Source organism: Halyomorpha halys, unplaced genomic scaffold (assembly GCF_000696795.3).
Source record: "Halyomorpha halys isolate HHAL.00 unplaced genomic scaffold, Hhal_1.1 Scaffold388.1, whole genome shotgun sequence".
NCBI classification, from domain to species: domain Eukaryota; kingdom Metazoa; phylum Arthropoda; class Insecta; order Hemiptera; family Pentatomidae; genus Halyomorpha; species Halyomorpha halys.
The window spans coordinates 218,154-243,473 of record NW_027114767.1 but is presented as its reverse complement, the minus strand read 5'-3'; the positions used below and the strand labels follow the sequence as shown (position 1 = coordinate 243,473).

Below are 25,320 nucleotides of genomic sequence, written 5' to 3'. Positions count from 1 at the left end.
TTAATTTTTACAGTTAAATTATTCAAATTTAGAGTTAAATAAAAACTAGGAGGTGAAGTTGTAAAGCTACTTGGCATAGACAGACCGACGAGAGTTACAGTTTGTAAGAGAATAGCTTCAAGTGTGGCGCAGAATATCTCCTTTAAAATCCTAAATTTTAAAACTTTCATTTGAAAAAAAATTCTTTAATTCCCAACTCGTTTCAGTACTTTTGGTTTAAAAAACAAATAGAAATGTTAAAAAGTTATCAACGTATTCAAACTTCAGAAGCCTAAGGGAAGGGAGGGATAGGGAGTAGGTCTATCGATTATCTCAATTGTTTACATTTTTTACCTCCGAACAATTTTTAAGGTTATAGGAAAGTAAGGTTTCGCGCTCCCCATGCTGGTTTAAAAGTAGTTGTATCGGAGATTACATTTTAAAGAAATTAGAACCTAATTCGTTACCCTTGGTTATTTGTTTAATTTCAACATAGTTTTAAAAAATTTTAAAGATGGTAAAGATATCTTGTGCATTAGATGTTAGCTCAGCACCTAATTTAAAGTCTATGTTGGTGTACACATCAGAAAATGGGTATATATATGACTAAATATATTAAATCATCATCTACCTTTTGTGTTTTATTGCTCATTAATTTTATATCATAATTATAAGCCTAATATTTTAGTTGTGGAAACTATTCTAAATATAAAATTGGAAATCCTGATTAAGATTATGTATACTTGTACTAAAACATTTTCTCGGGAAGTAGTCTATGTTACTTTTTAGTATATAACAAATTTAGAGTTTTCTACAACTTTTTCATGAGCTATAATTCTTTATTATATTATATATTCTTTATATTACTGAAATTATTTCTTCATTTCACTATATTGTACCCATAAAAATGTTAGAACTATTACAATATTAAATCATGGAACCATAGGTATATTTGTATGATATAAATATCAACAATAGTTTATATTTCAAAGGGTATTTTATATTCAAATAGTTATGGAATCAGAATTGGAGAGTTATAAATCAGAAACCATAAAAAAAATTGATAACTTAATGATTCAATGTTCAATCTTCGCTGGAGAATTTTTCGTTGCAATTGATGGAAGTAATGCGATAATAAAGTATCATTAGTGCTAATCAACTTAAAATTCTCCTGGTCCAGCTTCTTCAACATCCTAAGTTTTTGCATCTAACAGAAAAAAAAAATTAGTAATTATTGAGCGTAATTTTGTTTTTCATACAATCGTTCATAATCAGATTTGAAAGTATAGACTAAGAACAATTACAAAACATTTCAGCATACTTCTTTTGTACCAAAGATGACCAATTATTTAACTAATTAACCTTAATTTAGTTAATTATTGTAAAATTACTTCAGTTTCAGCCCATGTATAGTGATAGAAATTGTATTAGTGTTTTCTGTTAAGATCATGTAAAAAGAAGATGTTTGGGGCATAGTCAAAAGAACTCGACTAATAATAAAACAATTTATTATGAGCCAATGTTTCTTACCACTTTGCAGGGATTTCTCAGAGCTAAAAAAAGATACAAAATACTAAAATAATGTAGCAAAGTAAGAGAATAGATAACATATATAAAATTAATCTAAGGTTAGGCTAAAAATGATGTGAAATATGTGATAATTTATATAAAATAGAACAAAGTAAATTTTAAAAAATAATGTTTTGATTCATTTGTATACAAATTTTCACATATTTTAAATCATTTTTAGTCATTCCATAGTTTTATTACTATTCTGTGTTCTTTTGACGGCACTCTGACAATCTTCCTTTTATATACTGCTCACGGCCAATTAACAAGCTTCCAATCTTCTGTTATATTTTTGATTCCATAGGTTTTAATTTTAATATTCTGTTTTTGTTTTAACTTAATGACTAATTTGTGTGCTTTGATTCATTTTTATAGGTATGATCATTTATGTTTACCCATATCACATCCCAGATATAAAAGAATTTTTAAAGCTAATGTACAAGATAGGGATTGTTTAGCTTTCACTAGGTCAGAAATGATTCTTAACCTTAGAGGTTGGTAGAATTCTTTAATATTTATTGGAAGTTAAGAAAGTATCTCTTAAGTCTCACTGTTTAATAGATTGGAACACGTCTGTGATTGGACGAATTAGTGATTATATTGATGTCGATAGTAATCATGAACCCTACCGGATACAAAGTGAAAAAATCCTCAATCAAGAACTTATGTTTATATCACATTTAGGTATTCAGACATCAATTATAAAATTGCACAAACGTAACAATATTAATCTTTCGAGAATAATATATGACAGGTGCCAAGAGAATACTCTTTACCAAACAAATGTAAGTTTCTAATAACTTAGTATTTAAATAAGATAAGTAGTAATGAATTTTCGAGGTGTACTTTTAAATAGTTTAACCTTTCTCAGCAGTTATGGTTTGAAGTACCTATGGAAAGTCCAATCTCTAGAACTGCACTCTTTCGCTCTGATGTGGCAGAAGATGAAGAAGAAGATGATCCTTGGGATTGGTAAGTTACTGTATTTCTTTATTAATTAGTTTATTTTTTTTAAGTATGGAAGAGGAAATGTTAGTAAACATGAACAGATTAGTTTGATGCAACTGTACAGCTTATGATATTTTGATGACCACCCGATAGTACTAAACAATAATGAAGAATTCTTATCACCAGCTGCATCATAATAATACCCTTGAAGGAATATTCAATACATGGAAATTAGGGAGACCTAGAAGTTAGTGGACTGATAAAAATAATGTGTATCTCATTTAATAGAAAAAGTAAAAACTCGTGCTGAGACAAGGCCAAAATAAATAATGAAAACTAATAGGCACATTGAAATCTTAGAGTTAATAGTTGTGAAGTAAACATTTGAGTCCATTAAAGATAAAAAGTTTCTATTCTGTGATAGAAAGTAAGGCTGCATAAACACGGATTACAAACTTAAAAGGAAAAAAAAATTACCTTGGAATGAACTTCTGAAGATATTTTGTGGCAATAATTCAGCATGTCTCAGAGACGTAAGAAAGTATATCCTAGAAGAGAAAACTGAAATTAGGCTAAAATTCATGTATTGGGAGCACCATGCTGACTACGTTGCTTCTCAAAGAGACCATTTTGTAGTAAATCAGATATTGGTATCTATCTATGTTGGAAGCCTGTTTTCTATTTTTATTTTTATTTTTTTAATTTTAATAATTGGATAAAAATATCGAGATTTTCCTTGTTGAATGGAAAATCATTTCCATTTTATTTTTATATTATTAGTGATGTGAAATAGGACAACCATTATTGTTCTGAAACTGTTCCAGGTGGTGTGAAATGAGGCATATGACATCATCGGATCGGAGGTTAGGCCTAGCCTTGTTACTAGCTACGGATTTACCTAGCCAGGAGGTTCAAAACCGTTGGCTTGGTGAACCCATCAAAGCTGTTATCATCCCAACATCTATATTCCTAACCAACAGAAAAGGCTATCCTGTACTGTCTAGAAGTCACCAGGCATTTGTCAAGAAATGTGCTGCTCTTGGTGCTCTGCCCATTATTACTGGGATCATTAGACACGTAGCACCGAGGAACTATCTTCAGTATATCGATCATGTTTACCAAGTAATAAATTTGCTTTATTTCATTAATTTTTATCCATATGGATCAAAGTTTTTCAATATTCTAAAAAATATTTTTCTTCTTTTGTACAATGAAATCCATTATTTTGGTATATGATATGTAAATAGAATGATAAGTAATTAATAAGAGAACACATAAATAAATAAAAAACATGTAGCCTTCATTCATAAGATCTGTCAATATGTGTAGTTGCTTTGATAATAAAAAGTTGAATCATTGCTGATGTTCTAAAATAAAAGCAGTAATAAATCATACTTCAGTCTTTAAAATGGATTCCTTTGATATGGGGGAAAACCTGGCAGTTGAGAATGATCATCTTGAACAACCATTGATCTAGAATCAGTACTTCCTTACTAATTACTCAACCAAAGACTCTTTGTACTTTGTAGTGGTACAGATTTTTTAATATGAATTAAAATTTCGAAGAAACTCATTATTCATTTATCAGACTTCATTTGCGTCTTATACTAAAATATGGAAAATAGATCTGACATAAATCTTTTATAAGAATATGAAAAAACATCATAATCAAATAATGTAACCCTGTATTTTTTTTTTTCAGTGATCCTCCTGTTAACATTAGAATGTAAATTATTACAGTCAGATGAGCCTATATTCTATTCTTCAGTTAGAATCTTTTTTTACAGTCAAACAATTGGACGGACCCTGTGATACCTTACACCAGAGGTTTTGAGGATCATTTGCAAATACCCTTACAACCACTAATGGACAACCTTGAATCCCATACTTATGAAATCTTTGAGAAGGATCCAGTAAAGTATACAGAGTACAAACATGCTATATTCCTTGCTCTTTTGGACAGAGTACCCCCAGAAGAAGCTGAAACAAACGTTCAGTAAGTTGTAAAATTATTTTATCTATCATACTTACTTTCACCCTCTCCTATGTTTACTTATTTACCCTATTGAAGGGTTGTAATGGTGGTTGGTGCAGGTCGAGGACCATTGGTAAACGCAACTCTACTGGCTGCCTCTTCCGCTAAGAGAAAAGTTAAGGTGTATTGTGTAGAGAAGAATGTAAATGCGCTTGTGACGTTAGTATTAAAATTTAAATTTTTTCAATGGAGGATTATTCAAATGCATTAATTAACATTCATTAAATTATTTGTTAATTAGGTTGTATTCTACAAAGTCGGAAGAATGGAAGGAGTCAGTTGAGGTTGTTTGTTCTGATATGAGAGATTGGAAACCTCCTGAAAAATGTGATATATTAGTGTCAGAGCTGTTAGGTTCTTTTGGAGACAATGAACTATCGCCAGAGTGCCTTGATGGTGCCCAACACTTACTCAAAGGTAAATTAGATTTTTTTTTCTTAATTCGGTATACTTGATCCTTTTCTCTGTTTTTCCCTCCTCATGAAAATCCAATGAGATCTCTGTATCTAAGGGATTGGCTTCAAGTATATATAGAAAAAATGTATTAATTTTGAGAGTAAATTATTCATTGTAAATTAATGATTCATAACTTATCTGAATATTATTTTAGGTACAAGATAAAATTGTAATATTGCTTGAAAGCTTAATACTGGGGTGTTAACCAGTTCTATGCATTTTTCTCTTGTAATCTCTGAAAGAGGTGTAGATAGTTGACCGTAGATTAAGGATTGTAGAAGTTTGTCGGGGGGGTGCGGTCAGCAAAGAACAACATAAATAAACAAAACCATATTTATTTATTTTATGCCGACGTTTCGACCTGAGTTTCAGGTCTTCATCAGGGCTATAGAACAAAAGAGATAACAACAACATTTAGAGTAACATACAATTGAAAAGGAATAGTATACAAACAAATTTAGAATTATACAAAATATTGAATTAAATCATAAATGATAAAAGATTGAGAACTGATAATTGAATAGGACCGTAGATTAATGATTGGAGAAGTTTGTCTATTCAATTATCAGTTCTTAATCTTTTATCATTTATGATTTAATTCAATATTTTGTATAATTCTAAATTTGTTTGTATACTCTTCCTTTTCAATTGTATGTTACTCTAAATGTTGTTGTTATCTCTTTTGTTCTGTAGACCTTATGAAGACCTGAAACTCAGGTCGAAACGTCAGCATAAAATAAATAAATATGGTTTTGTTTATTTATGTTGTTCTTTGCTGACCGCACCCCCGACAAACTTCTCCAATCAGTAATCTCTGAAAGTATTTTTTAAACTAAACCACTTTTTTAACTAAATGTTTCTCATTAAATATGGATTTGATATCTATTTTAAATTGAGTCAATAAATATATTAGGCTAAGAAAAAATAAAATAATACTATATAAGTATAAAGGTCTAAATGATTATTATAGAATGGTGTTGTGTCTTGAAATTGTGCAATTTTGCATTGTTATTATTATCAAAAAGGCTGTAGTGTTTACCAGCATTATTAAGAAAATTCATAAATATTCAGTTTCTACATGGGATGAATAGGTATGCAGAAAGGGTGACATGAGCCTCAAAAGTATTTATTGCTGGAAACTCTTAATTATTGACTTGTCGGCCTAGAGATGGGTTCAAATAATAGAAAATGATGGTCTTTATTTTGAGGAATAAGATTTACTCACTAGTAAACCATCAGTTTTCTAATTTAAATGTTAAAAACTAATACCCAATACAAAATAGGTAGGTATACACCCTGGTACAAAATAAAAAAAAAAATCGCAAAACTATTTTTCTCAAAATTGCCAATTAACTTCAAGTTCAGCTTCATGTGGAACTAGAAAATAAAAATATTAAAATGAAGTTGGTTTGTCTACAAAATTATTGTTTATTTTACATTAGGGGTATTCATGATGTTGTGCTAAATATAAAATGTTTTACCATGTTAAATGTTATAAGTATAGTATTGTGAGCAGTCCTATTTAAAGTCCTGTTAAATGTTAAATTCATAAGAGCTCTTAGCAGATTTTTCGATTACTTTTTAATTAACTTCTTTTATAACCTTTTCTTCCAAAACTTCATGACATTGTTCACTTCTATGTTTTGATTCATTATTATTATTGTCATCCATTGCTCTATTAGTTATAAAAACATCCAAAACAATACTAACACAATCAAAACAAAAACTACGAGTAAGTAACCTAATACAACAACAAATAAAACAGGTGATGAGCTCAGCTGGTCTGTTGCGCGATGTCATTCTCCATTTAACAGACACTCAACCATGTTATATGTTATATTGTTTTAACATGGTAAATCTTTCTTTGAATTATTTCTCCATTTAACTCGCTTTAACATGTTAAACTAAATATCATGAATACCCCTATTGCAAGAAAATGGGCTTTATAACTGGGTGAGATCATTGAATTTGTCCACACTCAACTGTCCTTTGGATTTTGTAATCAACTGTTTCAATGTACAGTGGAACCCCGTTATAACGACCTGTTTGGGACTTGGGGTGAGGTCGGTCCCATGAAAAGGTCGGATTAAGTGGAGTCTGTTACGCTGGGGAATTAGACTTACGTATGTTCAAGGGTGAATGAAAAATACATAAAAATTAGAATACAAAACCAATTTATTTAGTACATATAAATGAAACAGAAAAATTAAACATTTAAATACATACATAGGTATGTATGTAAACAAAATATACACAATGAAAAAAAACACATTTACAATGACTAATATGTACATAAAGCGTAGATAGATTTTAAAATTACCAAAAACTATCGATTTTTGTTTGTTTAACACAAGAGCGCCTTTTCAAGGAGGCATAATCCCTCCATTTTTTCAAAAAATGATATCAACTGGTTTTGTGACGGTTTGTTGTTCAGCATATCGAAGAGCTGTCTCGAAAGCGTCGACTGCCTCTGAAAGGTTGATTTTTCGGCTGCAGGCTGGAGTGTCCGCATTGTCCTCATCGTCGTCGTCTTCTTCATTTTCTACAGCTGAAACCGTTTGGATAAGTTCATCATCAGTCAGAGCTTTGTATGCTGGTTCATCGCTGTTTAGCCATTCCTCAATCTCACGTTGGTCAGGTGTTTCAATGGAACAGCTACTGTTTAAATATTCCCAATCGTGCATGAACTGAACCACGGAATGCTCGTTCTCTTGAACCTCCGCGGTTTGATCGTCATTGATGTTCGGGCAGACTTTTTTCCAAGATTTTTCCAATGTTGATGGCGGAAGCTCTTCCCAAGCTGCAGCTAACATATAAATTACATCTTTAATGTTAATGGATTTTACGGCTTCCATGAGATTAAAACCTGTTGCTGTTTTCTCAATCAAGGAGCTCATGAATTTTGATCGGTACCGTCTTTTGAGTGATTCGATCACACATTGGTCCATTGGTTGGATTAAGGGAGTTACATTTAGACATTTAGGTAAAAAAATGGTTCTTACTTCATTTTTCTTGAGGTCTGTGGGATGCGAAGGAGCATTATCCAGAAGTAGAATGGCTTTTTGGGGTAGATTTTTATCTTTTAAGTAGTTTGCAACTTCTGGCACAAATACATTATTGAACCACTCGGAAAATAATTCAAGATCCATCCATGCTGACTTTTGAGCTCGATAGTGGACAGGTAGAGCAGATAAATTGCTGATATTCTTGAAAGCTCGTGGTTTGTGAGATTTGCCAATGACAAAAAGGGGCAATTTATGAGTTCCTGATCCATTACTACATAAAGCTAGGGTCAGCCTTTCTTTTGCTAGTTTATAATAGACAATGTTTTTATTGTTTTTTGCAGCTAGAGTTTTATTGGGCAACATTTTAAAATTTAAGCCTGTCTCATCTAAATTATATACCTGCTCTGTTGACAATTCTTCGTTTACTAAGATGTTCCTGAATAAATCGATGAATGCTGTCGCAGCTTCTTGGTCAGCAGATAATTTTTCACCGCTGATAGTAAACTGTTGAATGCCATGCCTTTTTTTCCACCTATGCAACCAGCCCTCACTCGCGTGAAAATCTCCTTCTGCATTAAGTGATGAATGTAACGATGAAGCTTTGATGAGAGGCCCGGAAAGGGGAGTTCCTTTCTCTCTTTCTTGGCAAAACCATAACCAAACCGCTTCATCCAATACCTCCGATGCAGGTTTTCTAAGTCTTTTTTTATTTGTTGGGTCATCTGACAACGCACTAAATGAAATTAATTGGTCCCGATTTTTTTTCCAGTCCTTCACAGTAGTAACGCCAACTCCTAAATCACTAGCTACTTTGATAAGTCGCTCACCCTTTTCGATTTTTTCAAGGGCCTCAAGTTTTTCCGCGATAGTACAAGACTTCCTTTTTTTAGACATCGTATAACGCTTTGATGTTAACACTGTGGAAAATAAGATTGAACTGATTTTTCAAACAACAAGGAGAGAGAAGTGAATCATCTTTCCAGGAAAATAGTTACAAAGTACAGAGGAAACGGTGTTTCTTCTCAGAAATAGTCAGTTTATGCGAGGAGCGATATTTCAAAAGGTCGGACTATTGAGAGGGATTCTATCGAAAAAAATGGTCGGTTTATGCGAGGAGTCGGTTTATAGGGGGTCGTTATAACGGGGTTCCATTGTATTTCTTTTTTTTACATCAATCATCAAATAGTTTAGCCAGAATCTCTGATGAAGACCTGAAACTCAGAACAAAACGCCGGTCCAAAAAAATATTTTTTTGTTTATTTTTTTTATTTATTTATTTTTTTTAAATCTCTTCTCATTTTAAGTAAATATTTCAAATGTGATATATTACTGGTGCTAAATGGGGTGGGTGGGTTAGGAAGGATTGCCTTTTAATATTTTTGTGTTATCTCCTCTTGTGAGAGTGTGTCATGTTGTACATTGACTAATATATTAGCTATATTTGTCTGTTTCAAAAGTAAGGTAATTAAGATAACCATAAATGGCGGGAGTGCACTATTGACCACTACTTAGACAAATCCCTTCTTGATCAACCATTTAAATAAAATAAAAAAATCATCTAAATATTTTTTTTTTTCAAAATTAGAACTATAGATATAGAAATAGTAATATTTGTGTAAAAAATTTCCAATCTTTTTGAATTAAAATTTTCAAGAGAACATAAGTATAACTCATGGTAATGTGTTAAGTATAACTCATTTTAAATTCTTATTGTCTAATTACTTTCTTAACCAATCTTTTACTCTTGTAAAATTGATATTTACTCCCCACAAATAAAATTTTAAATGTTCTTAGATGATGGCATCAGCATTCCTAGTGAATATTCGTCCTACCTCTGCCCAATACAGTCATGTAAACTTCATGCAGAAGCTGGGCATAACATGGTACCTATCGGTAAGTTGCCTGTTTCAAGGTTTGAAATGCCCTATGTTGTTCATCAATTGAATACCTATCCCATTTCACCAATTCAAAAAGCATTTACATTCAACCATCCGAACAGGGGTAAGTTATAATTTATTAGGAATTCATTTTCTAATTCACTTATTGGAAATGTTAATCCAAAATTTTTTATATTTTTCCAGACGAAGAAGCAGACAATAAGAGGTTTAAAACATTCAAATTTAAAGTGGAACAAGATAGTGTTCTTCATGGATTTTCTGGATACTTCGATACAATCCTTTATAAAGATGTTAAATTGAGCATTGTTCCTGAATCACATTCAAAGGGAATGTTTTCTTGGTTTCCCATATATTTTCCCATCAGGGTCCGTAATCTTTATATAATTTTATAAGTTATATTGATGAAACTAGTAAAAAAAAAAAAAAATATACTTAGCTACAATATATGATCAATTATTCATTATATATCTACTATCTATTCCAATATATATAACACTGCTTACATTAAATTTCAGTCAATAAATGTTTTTAAGTTATTAATTATGTGATTAAATAGGCTATAGAGTAATTTCTAAAAGTTATTTCAGCTAAAAGTAATTTCAGAACTTAAATAAATTATGATTTAAATAAATATGATGACTATAATTTTTTTAAATCTTTCTGAATCATTTTACAGGACCCTATAAAACTGAAAAGCGGAGATGACCTTATTGTTCACTTTTGGAGGTTAGCAGACAAGAAAAGTGTTTGGTACGAGTGGTGTGTTTCTCAGCCTGTACAAACCCCTATTCACAATCCTAATGGAAGGTCTTATAGTATAGGACTACTATAACAATGATCTTGAAATATTAAATTAAAATTTGTTTTTATATAAAATAACAAAGATAGAATGAACTTATATATTTCTAAAGTGTTACAGATTTGGTTCTCTTTATATATAGGCGGTATTTTTATAGTTATGATAAAAATTGATCTCAGGTAAAAAAATTGACCTTTTTTTAAATGTTCAGATAAATATGTCTAGCTTAAGCCTACGTTATTAAACTTAAAAGGTTTCTGGCTTTGGCTTATTTTTGTGTCCTTCAATAAAAACAATAGTATAAAATGATGGATGTTTTTGTTCACTTACTTGAATTTACCTTTTCTTGTTTTTTCATCTTGTCTTATTTTTTGTGAAAGTTTATTCAATCAAGACCTGTCATGAGCCTTGTCCACTGCAAATAAAATCTAATAAAATAAATATATGGTAAACCATTGAACTGACTAGGTTACAATAAAATACTTTGAAAGCTTGTAAGATAAAGCTATAGGTGGAATGGAACTGATACCAGGCTGCCTCTAACAAATACTAATGCAAAAGATAATTAAGAAGGCACAAACTTAATGGTTGGGATAAGTTATAGAAACCAGAACATAAATGAACTTAACATCATATAAGACACTGTCCAATGGAAACACACCACACAAAGACTATTAACTTAAAAAATCTTCCAAGCATGGACTCCTTAATATGGGCTTCTATCAAAGAAAAATACTGGGTAGTAGCAGAGGTTACTGTTGCTTGTGTGGCTGTTGGAGCTGAAGTCATATCAGGTACAGATGGTATTCCTGCGCCATACCAGGTAGGGATGGTACTCTCCCACCATACCAGGTACAGATGGTATTCTTCCGCCATACCAGGTACAGATGGCATTCTTCTGCCATATCAGATACAGATGGTGTTCTTCCGCCACACCAGGTACAGTTGGTATTTTTCTGCCACACCAGGTACAGTTGGTATTCTTCCGCCATACCAGGTACAGATGGTATTCTTCCACCATACCAGGTACAGATGGTATTCTTAGAGGACTTATCTTTTACAACCCCCAAGTCAAGCTAAGTTATTAAAATTAATTAATTGAAGTATGACCTTTCAAAGCCCATTTACACAGTAATATGTTACTGTACAATAGTTGGGATTCTGACATTATTGCCAGGCTAGCCTGGTAGATAAGACATGACAGTTTACAGTATATATGACAGTGAAGCTATTGTCTCATTAAAACATTTACACAGTAAGAACTTTACTGCTATGATGAAAGTATGTTGCTGTTGCCTTCTTTACTGTCAAATTTACAAATTCAAGAAACAATGTTTGACAAAATAATTTTTCATGGATCATGAATCAACTTCATTTCCTAAAATAATCATTTAGCAGATAAAATTAATTATTTCACAAATAATTTGTTTAATGAATTATTTTTAAAATAAGAGAAGATGGTCGGGGGATGCGGTCAGCAGAAAAACACAAATTAACAAAAGATTATTTATTAGTGCCGACGTTTCGACCTGATTTTCAGGTTTTCATATCAGAGTTATAGGCAGAAATTCTGGCTAAAACTAAAACGAGTTTCAGCTAGAACTATTTTCACCTCATTATTTTTAAAATATTACTTCCATTAAATTGTGCCCAGGACTTATACAAACGTGACTTCAAGATATGCTTTTATCATTCAACTGTGCGTTTCATTCGTCATTTTTAAGAAATGCCTAACCCATTAGATCAGTCACTGTTCCGACAGTTGACGAATTTACCTGCTGAAAAGGATATATTACTTCAAATGTTAACTCATGAACAGATAAAACATCGCTACTAGGAGAAACTAGGACTGCGGTAGTTGCAAGAAGTGACGTCATGTCGACTATTGCGATATTTGTAAAAAATTGATGTTTATTCATGAACAGATTTGCGTCAAACTCTGGAAATCCTAGTTTTTAAACCAAATAAATCATCCAAAGGTTGTTTCAATAAATCTATTAATTTAAATTTGAATGATTTTATTTTTCTATTATTATCCTCCTTGACCTAACATTTACTTCTTATATTGAGGTTCTAATCAGAAATAGTTAGCTATTAATAAAATATTTAATGCTTGTTTTGCCTCTTCCTTGTCCATCGCTAAGCTGAAACTGGAACTTTACATGTCAATGGTACACGTTTCTTTTGCAGTTAACCTAAAAGAAATAGCTGCCATCATTTTAATGTACTTATAATATTGTTATAAAACGTAAATTGAATTTTAGATGAAACACACCAATCACTAAAGATTTTTTACATCTTTCTCTCAGTTTTCAGACTCTCTCTAGCACTTTTATGAAAAGCTCACTAATATACTCTATTAAAGGAAAATTTCGTCCTGAAAGGTGATCAAGACCCATTAGAAGAAAGCAGAAACCATGTGGCCTACTTCGTTCCCGAATTTAACTTCTTCAGTTGCTTCCAGGATGTTAAAGAGAATGAAAAGTGTGTGAGTATTTATATTTATAAGACTTATATTTTCTGTATTATGATAGTTTCGAAGTATTCTAGTTAAACATATGCTTATTTTTGTTTTGTTTTTTATAAAGCTTCTCTTGAGTGCAAAAATGAAAAGATTTGTTACTATCTAGCCTAAATGAGAGTTTTTACGGAGCTAGGAAGAGACCAGAATTGTAATGGAGAGATATTGAATTTTCTTTCCATGTTCACTATTTACCCATGTCAGGGTTCCGAATCATTGGCAAGTGGATTTTTCAATAAATAGTTCAAAACTGATATTTAAGAAATAAATTTTAAAAAAAAACTTAAAAATTCTTTTATTGCCTAAATTTAGAATGGCTACAGATGAGCCATTCCCTAAATATGGTGCTATTTGGTTATAATTTTTTATTTTTAATCAAATAGTGTTGATTCGATTCTTTTTTTTTTTTGCCTTAAGAGTATGATTCTTAATTGTATTCTGAAGTAAGCGCACAATGCCATAGTTTTCGTGATATCTTTTTTTTTTTTTAAAAAAAAAAAAAAAAGAAGAACGTAATATCCACAAATATCATCCTGAACATATACAGATAGCAACAAATCTTTTAATTTTTCATTTTTGTACTCAAGAGAAGCTTTATAAAAAAAAAAAAAAATAAATAAGCATATGTTTAACAAGATTCTAGAATACTTCGAAACTATCATAATACACAAAATATAAGTCTTATAGGTATTGACTATGTTGAGAACTAGGGTGTGACCACTAATATAATAACACACTTTTCATTCTCTTTAACATCCTGGAAGCAACTGAAGAAGCTAAATTCGGGAACGAAGTAGGTCACATGGTTTCTGCTTTCTTCTAATGGGTCTTGATCACCTTTCAGCATGAAATTTTCCTTTAATAGAGTTTATTAGTGAACTTTTCATAAAAGTACTAGAGTCTGTAAACTGAGAGAAAGCTGTAAAAAATCTTTAGTGATTGGTGTGCTCCATCTAAAATTCAATTTATGTTTTATAACAATATTATAAGTACATTAAAATGATGGCAGCTATTTCTTTTAGGTTAACTGCAAAAGAAACGTGTACCGTTGACATGTAAAGTTCCAGTTTCAGCTTAGCGATGGACAAGGAAGAGGCAAAACAAGCATTACATTAAAATGATGGCTCATCTATTCTATAAAAAATAGAAATAAAGAAAAAGAGAGAGAATTAAATAAACAATTAACTGTATAATAAAACAGAAAAACAGTTTTAAAGTTTTTAAATATGTTTTCGACATGGTTAACCTAAATTTCACATACATACATTAATGGAAATTAAAATTAAGATCCTCAAATTATGAGTAAAATACGCGGCATGAGACAGTATTGATAACCTTCTGACCTTTATTTGATAAATATAATCACTAAATGAATTGTAACAATAGCTCGACAAAGCACTATGCGTCTAGAAGGAACTAATTGATTCAATCGTATTCACAGGAAAAATATCACTAGAATGGGTTTTTTATTGCTGGAAAACTCTAACAACATTTTTGTCTTAAAAATCATTTCCTCTTACTAGGAGTATACTTGAGAATAATCTGTGATACTGAATAGACCGTTATAGAGATAGCTTACTATCCATATCTGGTTGGAACTTCTAAATGTATGATCAACATTATAACCCGGCAGAATGTGAGAACATTAAACGAAAATAATCAAAATTATTTTATGAAAGAAGTATCCAACCTTCTCCTGACATGCACAAACAAAATAATTTATTTATTAACAATGTTAAATAATGGTTATATAAATAAATATAGAATTAAAAATAATAATGGTTTTCATCATCAAAAATATGTTATTATTAATGGATTGATGTGGTATTAACTTATTTGATTTCTCCCTGGAAATAATAGCTACATCTTTTAATTTATTTGATTTAAAGCAGATTACTTAGATGTATGAATACTTTCTACTCTGACTGTAGTTGGTCCCATATCAATTTTATCAGATTCCATTCACTACTTTTGTTTATATGCGCACAAAAGTACTTTTCTTGGCACACCTATATTTATTCATGAACTTTGAACATTCCAGAACAACTTTACATTCTATTGAGAACATTTCTACAGCACCACTTATTAAGGGTTCGAGTCGACTAAGTGGCATCCGGAGAGGTCCCACTCACCTGTAGAGTAACCCAGGGGTCTCACCCTTGATAGATACCTGAGTCTAGTTCGCTACAGCCATAATAAAATCAAGCTGATTAGGACTAATGCTTATAGGCTTAATCACCTACTAACATCTAACCTTTCTCTCCGCCTCAAATTACTCATACTCAAACCGGTCATCCTCTAAGAGCACCTATTCTCGCTAACATAGCCTCCACAACAGCGAAGTAACGCCAACTGAGTAATATTCTGAGACTTATGGATTGTCGACAGTGACGTAATTCATCTCACGGAAGCACATCAAATGATTGATAGCATCCAACATTGCACTTATACACAATCCAAGTCATTAACACCAGGACGCCCACAAAAGTTGCAAACATATAAACAGGCTCAGACTTAACTGAGAACTACTATCGTACTTATTACTGACATCAAGAAAACTGGTGAGCCCTTCATCAGTCAGCAGACACAATCCCTTTCTTTAACCCCCATTTAAAATGTATTTCAAATGCAGTAATAGAGATGGATTCTACCCATTCTTATTACACACTGCTATCAAACCCTACCTCAATAGTTCTCAAACGGGGTCCTTGAAATAAGTTAGTAATGGGTCATTTCACATCAACTCAACCCATTTTTTTTTTCACATGTTTTGTGTGGGTATTCTAGCCATTTATAGCTTTTGCTAAAAATATGACATTTAACACTATTTTTATCAATTGATTGTTTAGGGGTTTACCAGCTTACACCAAAAGGGTTTCGAAAAAAAAAAGTTGAGAACCGCTATTCTACAAACTCATGGAGCTTAGGAATACAAAATTCTTGAAATTACTATTTACCTTCTCTTGGAGAAGTAGTGAGGAAACGATAACGACCTATATACTTGGGAGGCTTGTTTTTTATATATAAAGGTAATCGGCTGATACCAATTGATGGTTTAATCTATAAATCTTCCTGGTCACAATAACTTTAAGAAGGGACATTACACAAATAAGCAGAATTGTTGGGTAGTCATTTAAGCATATTAATGTATGGAATCATTGATACGAATTGAATTCAATATCAGGTTAATACATAACTATAAAGAGGTTATCAGTAAACTTGTCGAGATATTATTTAAAAATTGCATAATTATTCTGATGAAATTTTAACATTGTTATTCACGTATATGTAAAATGTTTTATCAATCATGTTGGGGAAATAAAGAAATACTTTTGATTTTGCAATTAAGTTTTTTTTTCAACTTCCAAAAATTAAACTTGATTGAAATATAATGTCATTTCTCTTTGGTAATTTATAGCTCAACTAAAGGTTCTAAATTCATAATCTGAACCTGGACCATCCCCGTTAATAAATTGAAATCATTCACTTGTTTTAACATTAATATTTCCTTTGTCCCACAGTGAAATATAAATCGAAGAATAATATTTGAATAAGACCTCAGCCGATAAGATTGATTTGATAATTTCTTAACTCCATTGGGGTCCAAGATAAAATTCTGTTACGCAAATTGAGATAGTCTTCAGTTTCAGTCTCTAAACAGTACCAGAATAGTTTCGGTTCCACATGGCTCAGTCACTGAAGTATTTAGGTAGTGTTCAGCCTGCCTTTCATCAGATTTTAGCGTTTTCATGTCATACTGTCAAATCAATTAGGCTCTGCAATCAGAGTTATAGCAGAAACTACAGCACTTGCGTTAAAAGTAAGTCATTTTCTAAGATAAAAACTATTAAAAATTTATTATAGATGAGGGACCAATATGAAAGTTTGAATTTTCAGATCGGTTTTTCAGTGATAAGCATGAATGGGTCCAGGTCAGTGGGAATATTGGAATCATTGGTATATCAAAACATGCTCAGGTATCACAAGTCTTTAAAACAATTGTTTTTATTTTAATTAAATTAAGGATTATCATTAATTAATTGGTTCAATTCAGGAATCTCTTGGTGACATAGTTTATGCCCAATTACCAGAAGTAGGAACTGATGTAAATCAGGATGGTAAGACTCCTGCTATTAAGCAATGTTTATCTGCATGTTTCTTGTATTATTTATTAATATGTTTATTACAGATGAAGTTGGAGCTTTGGAAAGTGTTAAAGCAGCTTCTGAACTTTATTCACCTGTATCAGGGAAAGTAACTGAAAAGAACACTGAAGTAGAAGAAAGGCCAGGTCTTATTAATGAATCATGTTACGAAAAAGGTATATCATAGGTTTCAGATCATATGATATCGACTTTCTTTGTCTTTAAATTTTTAAAACTATATACATCATAATTTATGAAGGCAATGAGCCTTATTGTGCCATGTATTGATTTGCAACTATTATTGTACTTTTACATATTTCATTCAAAATTTTGAATAAGAATGGCAAAATGCTTAATTTATTTTATTTGTAATCTATAAAGTTTGGTATTTTAAAGCTTACGTAACTTGTTATGTAATTTATAAAAATTGTGACATGTAATGTAACTTTATTTTTGGATACCGTTTATATAACTTATTTTTATGTATCTTGAATTAAAATATCTATAACTTATGTAATCCACTTGCTCTGTTTTGTCAACGTTAATTTTATTGAATGGCCATGTTCATTTCCAAGAAATAGTATGCAGTCTTTAGATATACAAATATGTTCCATCATAAATTCAATATCACATTCATCTTCTTCTCTAACATAAGTGATATTGGTCAGAGCACATACATGGATGTCAAAATGAGTAATTTTCTTTCTATTTTGTTGTTTTCCATTTTCTTGTCAAACAATAGATTTTTTTTGTTCATCCCTACATGTTCATTTCTGACATAGCTGGGTTATTCTAACCAGGATTACTTAACTATTTAACATATATTGCTAATCTAACCAGAGTGGAATGGTTAAGTTTTCATTCTGTGGAACTGCTACGAAATAAAATCAAGGTGGTGGTGTTACAGTTATAACAGCTTTGAAATAGGTTGCCTACAATATTTTATCCTGTAGTTATTCTAATTTGACAACCATCCTTTTCTACCCAGGGTGGTTAGATGTATTTCATATTATTTCCCTAGGTTAAAGTTTATTTTTAAAATTTGTAATATATTTTCAAAATTGTAATATTCTTGAGGATATGAGATAGAAAAGTGACTTCCTTAACTATTTTTCAGTTAATTACTCAAAAGTAACTAATAAACAATTGAGGTCTTTCATTTGAAACAAGAAATCCTTACATAGAAAAATTACATTTATTTGTTTTCAAATTTTTATTTGAAAAAAGAAATATTTTTCCTGTCAACTTCACTGCTTACATTCAATGTACTTCACATTTTATAATAAATTCCAAAGGTAATTATTTTACATTATACATAATTATCAGAAAGTGGCCTTTTATTTTTTCTCTCTGGATATTATGTTTTGTACTTTTTCTTTTATTGGTTTATTGCTTGAATACTTTCTTTAAAAAACTATGCCCGCTTTCATTTAATAATAGGTATTCTTTATTCCTTTTTTAATTCTATTAGGTTTCATTCTATAAATCTTAGGAAAAGGTTGAAGAAAAAAATTGTTATATCATATAAATATGTATTGTATATATGTCCGATAATGGAATTGATTGGTATGCTGTGTATGGTAGCAACCCAAATGTATTTGGGCAGTATGGGTAAATAAAGCATCTCTCTCTATTTATACGCATAACATGTTTCTTGAAATTATAATTTGCCATGTTCAGACATACTTTGTCACCATGTTTTACTGTTTTAAGTAATACATGTTACTTAAATTATTTTGTTACTTTAGCTAGGCTTCTAGATGTTTATTCCTTGACTCATGGCCAATGACTTCTTATTTTTTTTTTTTCATTTTAAGATAACCTTCACAATCTATTTCTGATGTCATACCATCAAATATTAACTCACTTGTCATTTCCTGTTTTTATATTAAATAATTAATCTAGGATTTATTGCTTCAGTATTATTATTGTTAAATGAGCAACCAGTGGTTTAAATTGTATTATTGTCTTCTTTTTTTAAATATCGATTTAATACTTTAAATATTGTTGCTTGCAAATTAGTTAATATTAATCTGAAAGTAAAAATGATTATTGGTCTTTAAGTAATTTCTGATCACTAAATAATCTTTAAATCACCAATATTTATAAATTTGATAATATGAAAGTAAAGGTCATTATGCCACCTTTAAATACTATATACTATCTTATATAAATCATAGCTAACTTTAATTTTACTTTCTCCTGTTATCTCTCTAAAAAAAATTAACAAAACTTAATTATTTCAGGTTGGCTGTTCAAGGTAGCGCTAACAAAGCCTGAAGAATTGGATAAATTAATGAGTGAAGACAACTATGGAAATTTCTTAAAAACAGCTCAACATTAGGTCTTTTAGATATTATTTGAATTGTTAACTTTCCAAAATCCACCCAAATCATACGTTTTTATGTATTTGGATCGATTTTGGAAATTAATAGCTCAGTTTATAAATGTTTGTGAACATAGTGTATATTTCTTAACCAAATTTGATATGTCAACAGAAACATTTCTGTTAAAGGACTATTAATTTTTTTTTTTTGTAGACTTTATAATACTAGCAAGCTATTAAATTATATATATTACTGAAAATTATTATTTTCCTGTTGTCATTTTTAAGATTACTGTAGTCACCAATTTTATAATATAATGTAAATCTTATTTATATATTTTCTTTCATAGTTTGCTTGAAAAATAAACCTGCCAAGTTCATGAGTCGGTTAAGCTTCATCACTACTTCTAGCTTCTTTTTTTCTGTTTTATTTTTGATTGCCATATTTTTTGAAAGTTTCTTTTGCTGGAAATTATTATTTTTCTGCATATAAATTATTATATTATGCATATATATATATATATATATGATTATATTTATTATGTATATTTTAAGGTTAATGATAGGTCATTTAAGAATAAAATCCATGGGAGCAGTGCTTATTAAAATGTAGCAGTAGCCACACAGAAATTTTCACATGCATAAGGGAAAATGTTTGTTGTGTTTGATTAAATTGATACTTTGCCCATTTTACATTAAACCTCAACTTTCCTCCAAATATGGGCTAAATTGGATGATCCATTTTTAAAACTGGGCCTGCGTGTTTAAATATGTTTATGTAACAAATATGTTTAAAGTAACTGACAGAATCTGAAAAAATCGGTATGAGACAAATTCGTTATCAATTCATACTACTCCTGAAAATTTCTTCTAAATCAGATTAATGGTTATACCTGATTGATCCATTGTGTCCTAATACAAATTTGATTTCAGACCGACTTGGAACCAAAATTATGTTTCTAAAACTTGTAATGGCTTGGTACAATAGTAAATATAAAACAAGCGCTTTTCGACCACTTATTACTGTTGTAGTTTTATTCAATATGTAAGGGTATTTTATTAGGTTTGCCAATATTCTGATCCTTTTAAAATACTCCTTTGGCGTAGGGATGTGGTGACCCAATCGCCCAGCCGAAAAGTTGCAATCAGCTACCAGCTCTCCAGGTTGGAGGAACATATACACACACACACTATACACAAGGTCAGCTACAGTACACACCCAAAAATCAGCTCCCCTAGGAAGGGGTGCAGATATGCAGGCACCAAGGAGGCAGCCCCACCAGCATACTAGGATAGTAGAGAGGGTTAGCGGCCCCACTACCTGAAATAAAGTTACTAGGAAACCTCAAAAATCAGTCTCCAGATGTCTTGGTTTAGTGGTCAACCAGGAGATGATCGCTGAATGACATCCTGGGGAAAAGGTGGGATTTGAAAATTGTCTCTTTGAGTGGGTTTCTGAATTCAAGTACCTTGGCTCACAGGATAATGTCATTATGCAGATATCAAAAGAAGGATAGTGGCGAACAGATGTTACTTTGGATTGAGGCAACATCTATCAAGCAGGTTAATGAAGAGAAAAACTAAAATTTCTCTGTACAAAACTCTGATTCGCCCAGTTCTTACATATGGGGCAGAGACAAAAGAACCATATCAGAAGTTGGGAACATTTGAGCAAAAGATATTTGGACTGGTGTTAGTAAATGGAGAGTGGAGATGGAAAATAAATGAAGAGGTTTACAACCTCTTTAGCGAGCCTGACATTGTAAGTCTTATCAAAGGATATCCTCTGAGATGGGCTGGACATGTGGCCAGGATGGAGGAACAGGAAACTCCTATAAGATTACTGAGGGAGATGGTCCATGGCCGGAGGAGAGTTGGGTGCCACCGTCTTCGATGGATGGCTGTGGATGCGAGGTGTTTGGATGTCTAAAACTGGATGGCAGCAGCGCAGGACAGAAACTTCTGGAGGTTGCTGGCTGAAGAGGACTAGACGCGTTAACGTGTTGTAACGCCAAACTAACTAACTTTATAAGCAAGCTTTTTGATTAGGCATGTGAATTCCGAATTACTATTACAGTTTACTTCTTTCTTGTTTTGTAAATCAAGAAGATATCCAAATTTGGAAATACGTAATTATAAATATCTAAATAGCACCTTTCACAAATTCATCAACGAAAAACTACAACAGTAACAATGAATCTAAATGTGTATGTGCGATCATAAAACCAATGTAAACTTGGAAGTCAGGACTAACCAAAACTAAGAAGTCCGATATCAAAGAAAACTGGAAAATAATACGGAAGAAAAAGTGGTAATAATACGAAATTTTCAAGCGCGATCAAAAATACGTCTAAAACCTGATAAACGCTGTCTTTATCAAAAAAATGTTGACTATAATGGAAATTGAAAATTCCCGTGTGAGATTAAAAATCTAATTCAAGAATTAGAATCAAAGAACAAACTGTGATACGTTGGCATGCAAAAAGTTACAGATGACTTGAAATGCTATATTATCAAAAACATTCAGTGGACTATAATAAATTGACAAGCATAAAATGCTGTGATAACAGGTTTGAACCAAAAAGTAGTTAATAGTCTCGAAATAAGTGCTCTTAATGTTGCGTATTATTCCTCATAATTAAGGTAATTCGCCTCCATAAAGCTTGCTTCAAAGGAAAAAAAATTGCATCTACTTTCAAATTGTTGGTTTCAATTACTTCATATCTCTACCTCCAAAAAATTGTCTACTATGTCATCAAATTAGAAAGCAACTGCTGTATTTTTTTTTTTTTGGTACCATCTTACAACAAATCTCTTTAATGAGGTGTAGATAGTTGACCGTAGATTAATGATTGGAGAAGTTTGTCGGGAGGTCGAAACGTCGGCATAAAATAAATAAATATGGTTTTGTTTATTTATGTTGTTCTTTACTGACCGCACCTCCCCTCGACAAACTTCCGCAATAATTAATAACAAATCTCTTTCATTTCACTAGAAATGGTGATTTTTATTCCGTTGAAGATACTTTCCACTTCTACTGATAATAACTCAATATTCAAATTCTTCTTCTTTGTTCCTTATAAGATGGTAAAATGGTTTATTCCTACTTCCTTCTTTCAATAGCACATGTTAGCTTCTTAGTAGGGGTAGTTATACTTACTTTCAGGAGAAATCATCCTTTGTCTTGACAGAGTCGCGTTTCACTCAGTAATGAAGCCTTTATTGCTTAGAGTATCGCTCTTATGTTAAATCTTTATGACATCATAAATGGAAGGATCAGAATAATTTGAGAAAAAAATATTTCGGCTAAGGTGCAAATATTTAGTCAGAAGAGATATAATCCACAGAAATCTGTATCAAATATCGATACTGACCGAAATATCATATTGGTGTTATTTGTAATATCCTAAGGAAAATAGTTTTTCTGCGAAAGATATATCAGTATCGCCATGAATAATAACAATATCCGATGTCAGGTTACACAATTTCAAGTAGTTTCCTCTTTTGAATATATTCTGTATCGATTCTCATTTCTACTTTAGAATATCCACTGCCTGCATTACTCGAAATTGATGTTAAGCACTTTTAAAGTATTTCCTGTCAACTTCTTCCACAACTAAATTTACGACTTGTTTAGTTTAAATTTTGTATTAATTAATGTAATGTTTTTAATTTTTTATTTATTCGTTCATATACTACATGGTACTGTGAAGGATAAGTAAGTATTTTATTTAAATGGATTGGTTTTTACTATTCAAATCTTTTTCATAATCCTCCTTCTATATTATCTTTTTTATGGTTATTTATGTTGATGTAGTATTCGTATAATTCATTATTTTTTGTTAAAACATTGAATTTATTTATTATAAACTGGGATTTATTTATTTAATTCAACAAAAAGTAAGGTTAATAACAACAACGATAACAAAGTTACAACCTCCCTTTTGTAAAGTGATTTGTTTACATTTCAGTTTCAATTATATGTCAGAAATGCCCGTATTTAAAAATCATTTTGAGTCCAATAGTTCCAGTGAACCTCCAAAGAAACCACATAAAACCATTAGATTGAATATAGACTTGACACAGATGAACAGAGAGGGCAGTGTCATTCTAAATTACAATAAATTATTGAATGAAGAAAGGGCTAGAATTGAAAAAAGAGAAAAAGGTGATACTAGAGATGGTAAATGTGAAAAGGATAGTAAGAAACTGAAGTTTTCAGACAATAGATATATTCATAGTTATGCAGAGTTAGGGGCTGGGTATGATGATGATGATTCCTTTATAGACAACACTGAAGCGAACGAAGAAGGGCTGCCTGATAATATGGACACTAAGTATGGTGGTTATTATATCAATTCTGGTGAATTAGAATTGAAGAAAACTAGTCGACAAGAAACATCATCATCATCTGGAAGCGATGATTCTAGTGGGAGTGAGTCTTCATCTGAGGAAGAAATTAAAAAACCTACTGTGAAGAAGGATCCACAAGATTCAGGTGATTCCAGAAAACATACTAGTGATACTGAAGTTAAAAAGAAGGCCAAAGTGATTAATGTACCATTAAAGGAGAAGAATAACAGTGATAGTATGTACGCTCTCTCATTGAAATACCTTACTCAAGACAATTAGTGATATGTACGATCAATTTGTATTTATAAGGTATGAACGATTGTCTTTGTTATATTTAATTATAAAATTTTCGGTCATCCTCCGATTTTGTAAAGACAACCTGATCTCCTGCACTGCCATCCCTGAAGTGTACCTGTATGTAAAGTTTTTATAGTATTATTCTTATTTTGGCTATGTGTTTTGGATTTTGGAGTGTATAAACTGACTAAGATTTATTTGATTTTATATTATTTGTTATATAAATGATTGTTTCTTACTTGACATATTATTTCAAATATTCCTCATGCTTTCACATTAAGTAATCTATAGATCTTTCTTTGTTGAACCTATTAATGTTAATATATTTTGTTGTTACTTTCTTCCTGAATCTGAGGTTTCATTGACATTTAATATAATTTGGGTAAAATTGATAAGATAGGTTTTTAATTTTCAAGAAACTAGTTGGTGCACTTAAATAATTAAAACTATTACTTGTCTTTTTACTTATTTTTTTCAGAGTATTTTTAATTATAAGGTCATTCCATATTGAATCATCTATTCATGGCACCCTCTCAGATTTTGATGAAACTTGTCAATAATGATTCTATTACGATCCTAATAAAACGTCTAAAATTTGTTCGCCCTATCATTTATAATTTCTGTTAAATTACATTTTTATTTGAAGCCTTAGAAAGCATAGATTTAACCTGCTCCTGTGGATAACAGAAGAATATTCATAAAAGTCTAAAAGATAATGGATCATTCCACATCAAATAATCTACATCATAAAACCCAATCTCTCAAATTTAAATGAAACATGGCAATTTATTAATTAATTCTGTTAATATCCTGATAAATCCTTCAAACATTTTGTTCTCTATCATTTATAGTTTATTTAACATTTATTTTTTAATTTTATTAATATAGTAAATGTTAAAACACGCCTTCTGAAGCTTCAGATAGTACTAAATCAATAAAACTCAATTAATTTTTCTAAAATTATGAATGACAGAAAACATTTTGGAGGT

General features: G+C 31.0%; 3 protein-coding genes and 1 long non-coding RNA gene across 7 annotated transcripts; 3 read left to right on the top strand and 1 right to left on the bottom strand.

The window, feature by feature from the left end:
* Positions 1 to 349: 349 nt before the first annotated feature.
* On the top strand, positions 350 to 10,998 carry csul (protein arginine N-methyltransferase 5). 3 transcript variants are annotated; one of them, XM_014422752.2, is made up of 11 exons: positions 350 to 573; positions 1,924 to 2,042; positions 2,110 to 2,333; positions 2,423 to 2,520; positions 3,321 to 3,618; positions 4,284 to 4,492; positions 4,568 to 4,690; positions 4,773 to 4,948; positions 9,787 to 9,993; positions 10,074 to 10,255; positions 10,567 to 10,998. In XM_014422752.2, the coding sequence occupies exons 1-11, from the start codon at positions 494 to 496 to the stop codon at positions 10,720 to 10,722; spliced, it is 1,872 nt and encodes a 623-aa protein (XP_014278238.1). In that variant the 5' UTR covers positions 350 to 493; the 3' UTR covers positions 10,723 to 10,998. The 3 variants fall into 3 exon arrangements, with proteins under 3 accessions (XP_014278238.1, XP_014278237.1, XP_014278236.1); XM_014422751.2 differs by having other exon boundaries at positions 2,420 to 2,520; XM_014422750.2 differs by having other exon boundaries at positions 351 to 573; positions 2,405 to 2,520.
* On the bottom strand, positions 809 to 16,297 carry LOC136796879 (uncharacterized). Of its 2 annotated transcripts, none has more exons than XR_010844659.1 (4): positions 16,168 to 16,297; positions 11,020 to 11,104; positions 2,974 to 3,044; positions 809 to 1,186 (listed from the first exon to the last, which is right to left on the bottom strand). It is a non-coding gene; the product is annotated as an uncharacterized lncRNA (long non-coding RNA). The 2 variants fall into 2 exon arrangements; XR_010844658.1 differs by lacking the exon at positions 16,168 to 16,297 and adding an exon at positions 15,895 to 15,985.
* A 343-nt stretch (positions 16,298 to 16,640) lies between these two features.
* ppl (pumpless) lies at positions 16,641 to 19,947 on the top strand. The gene is made up of 5 exons (XM_014422729.3): positions 16,641 to 17,030; positions 17,108 to 17,187; positions 17,265 to 17,328; positions 17,400 to 17,531; positions 19,602 to 19,947. The coding sequence occupies exons 1-5, from the start codon at positions 16,895 to 16,897 to the stop codon at positions 19,697 to 19,699; spliced, it is 510 nt and encodes a 169-aa protein (XP_014278215.1). The 5' UTR covers positions 16,641 to 16,894; the 3' UTR covers positions 19,700 to 19,947.
* Positions 19,948 to 23,594: 3,647 nt separating this feature from the next.
* Positions 23,595 to 24,574, top strand: yem (yemanuclein). The gene has a single exon (XM_014422749.3). It carries the CDS (start codon positions 23,663 to 23,665, stop codon positions 24,311 to 24,313), a length of 651 nt encoding a protein of 216 aa, XP_014278235.1. The 5' UTR covers positions 23,595 to 23,662; the 3' UTR covers positions 24,314 to 24,574.
* The last annotated feature ends 746 nt before the right edge of the window (positions 24,575 to 25,320 follow it).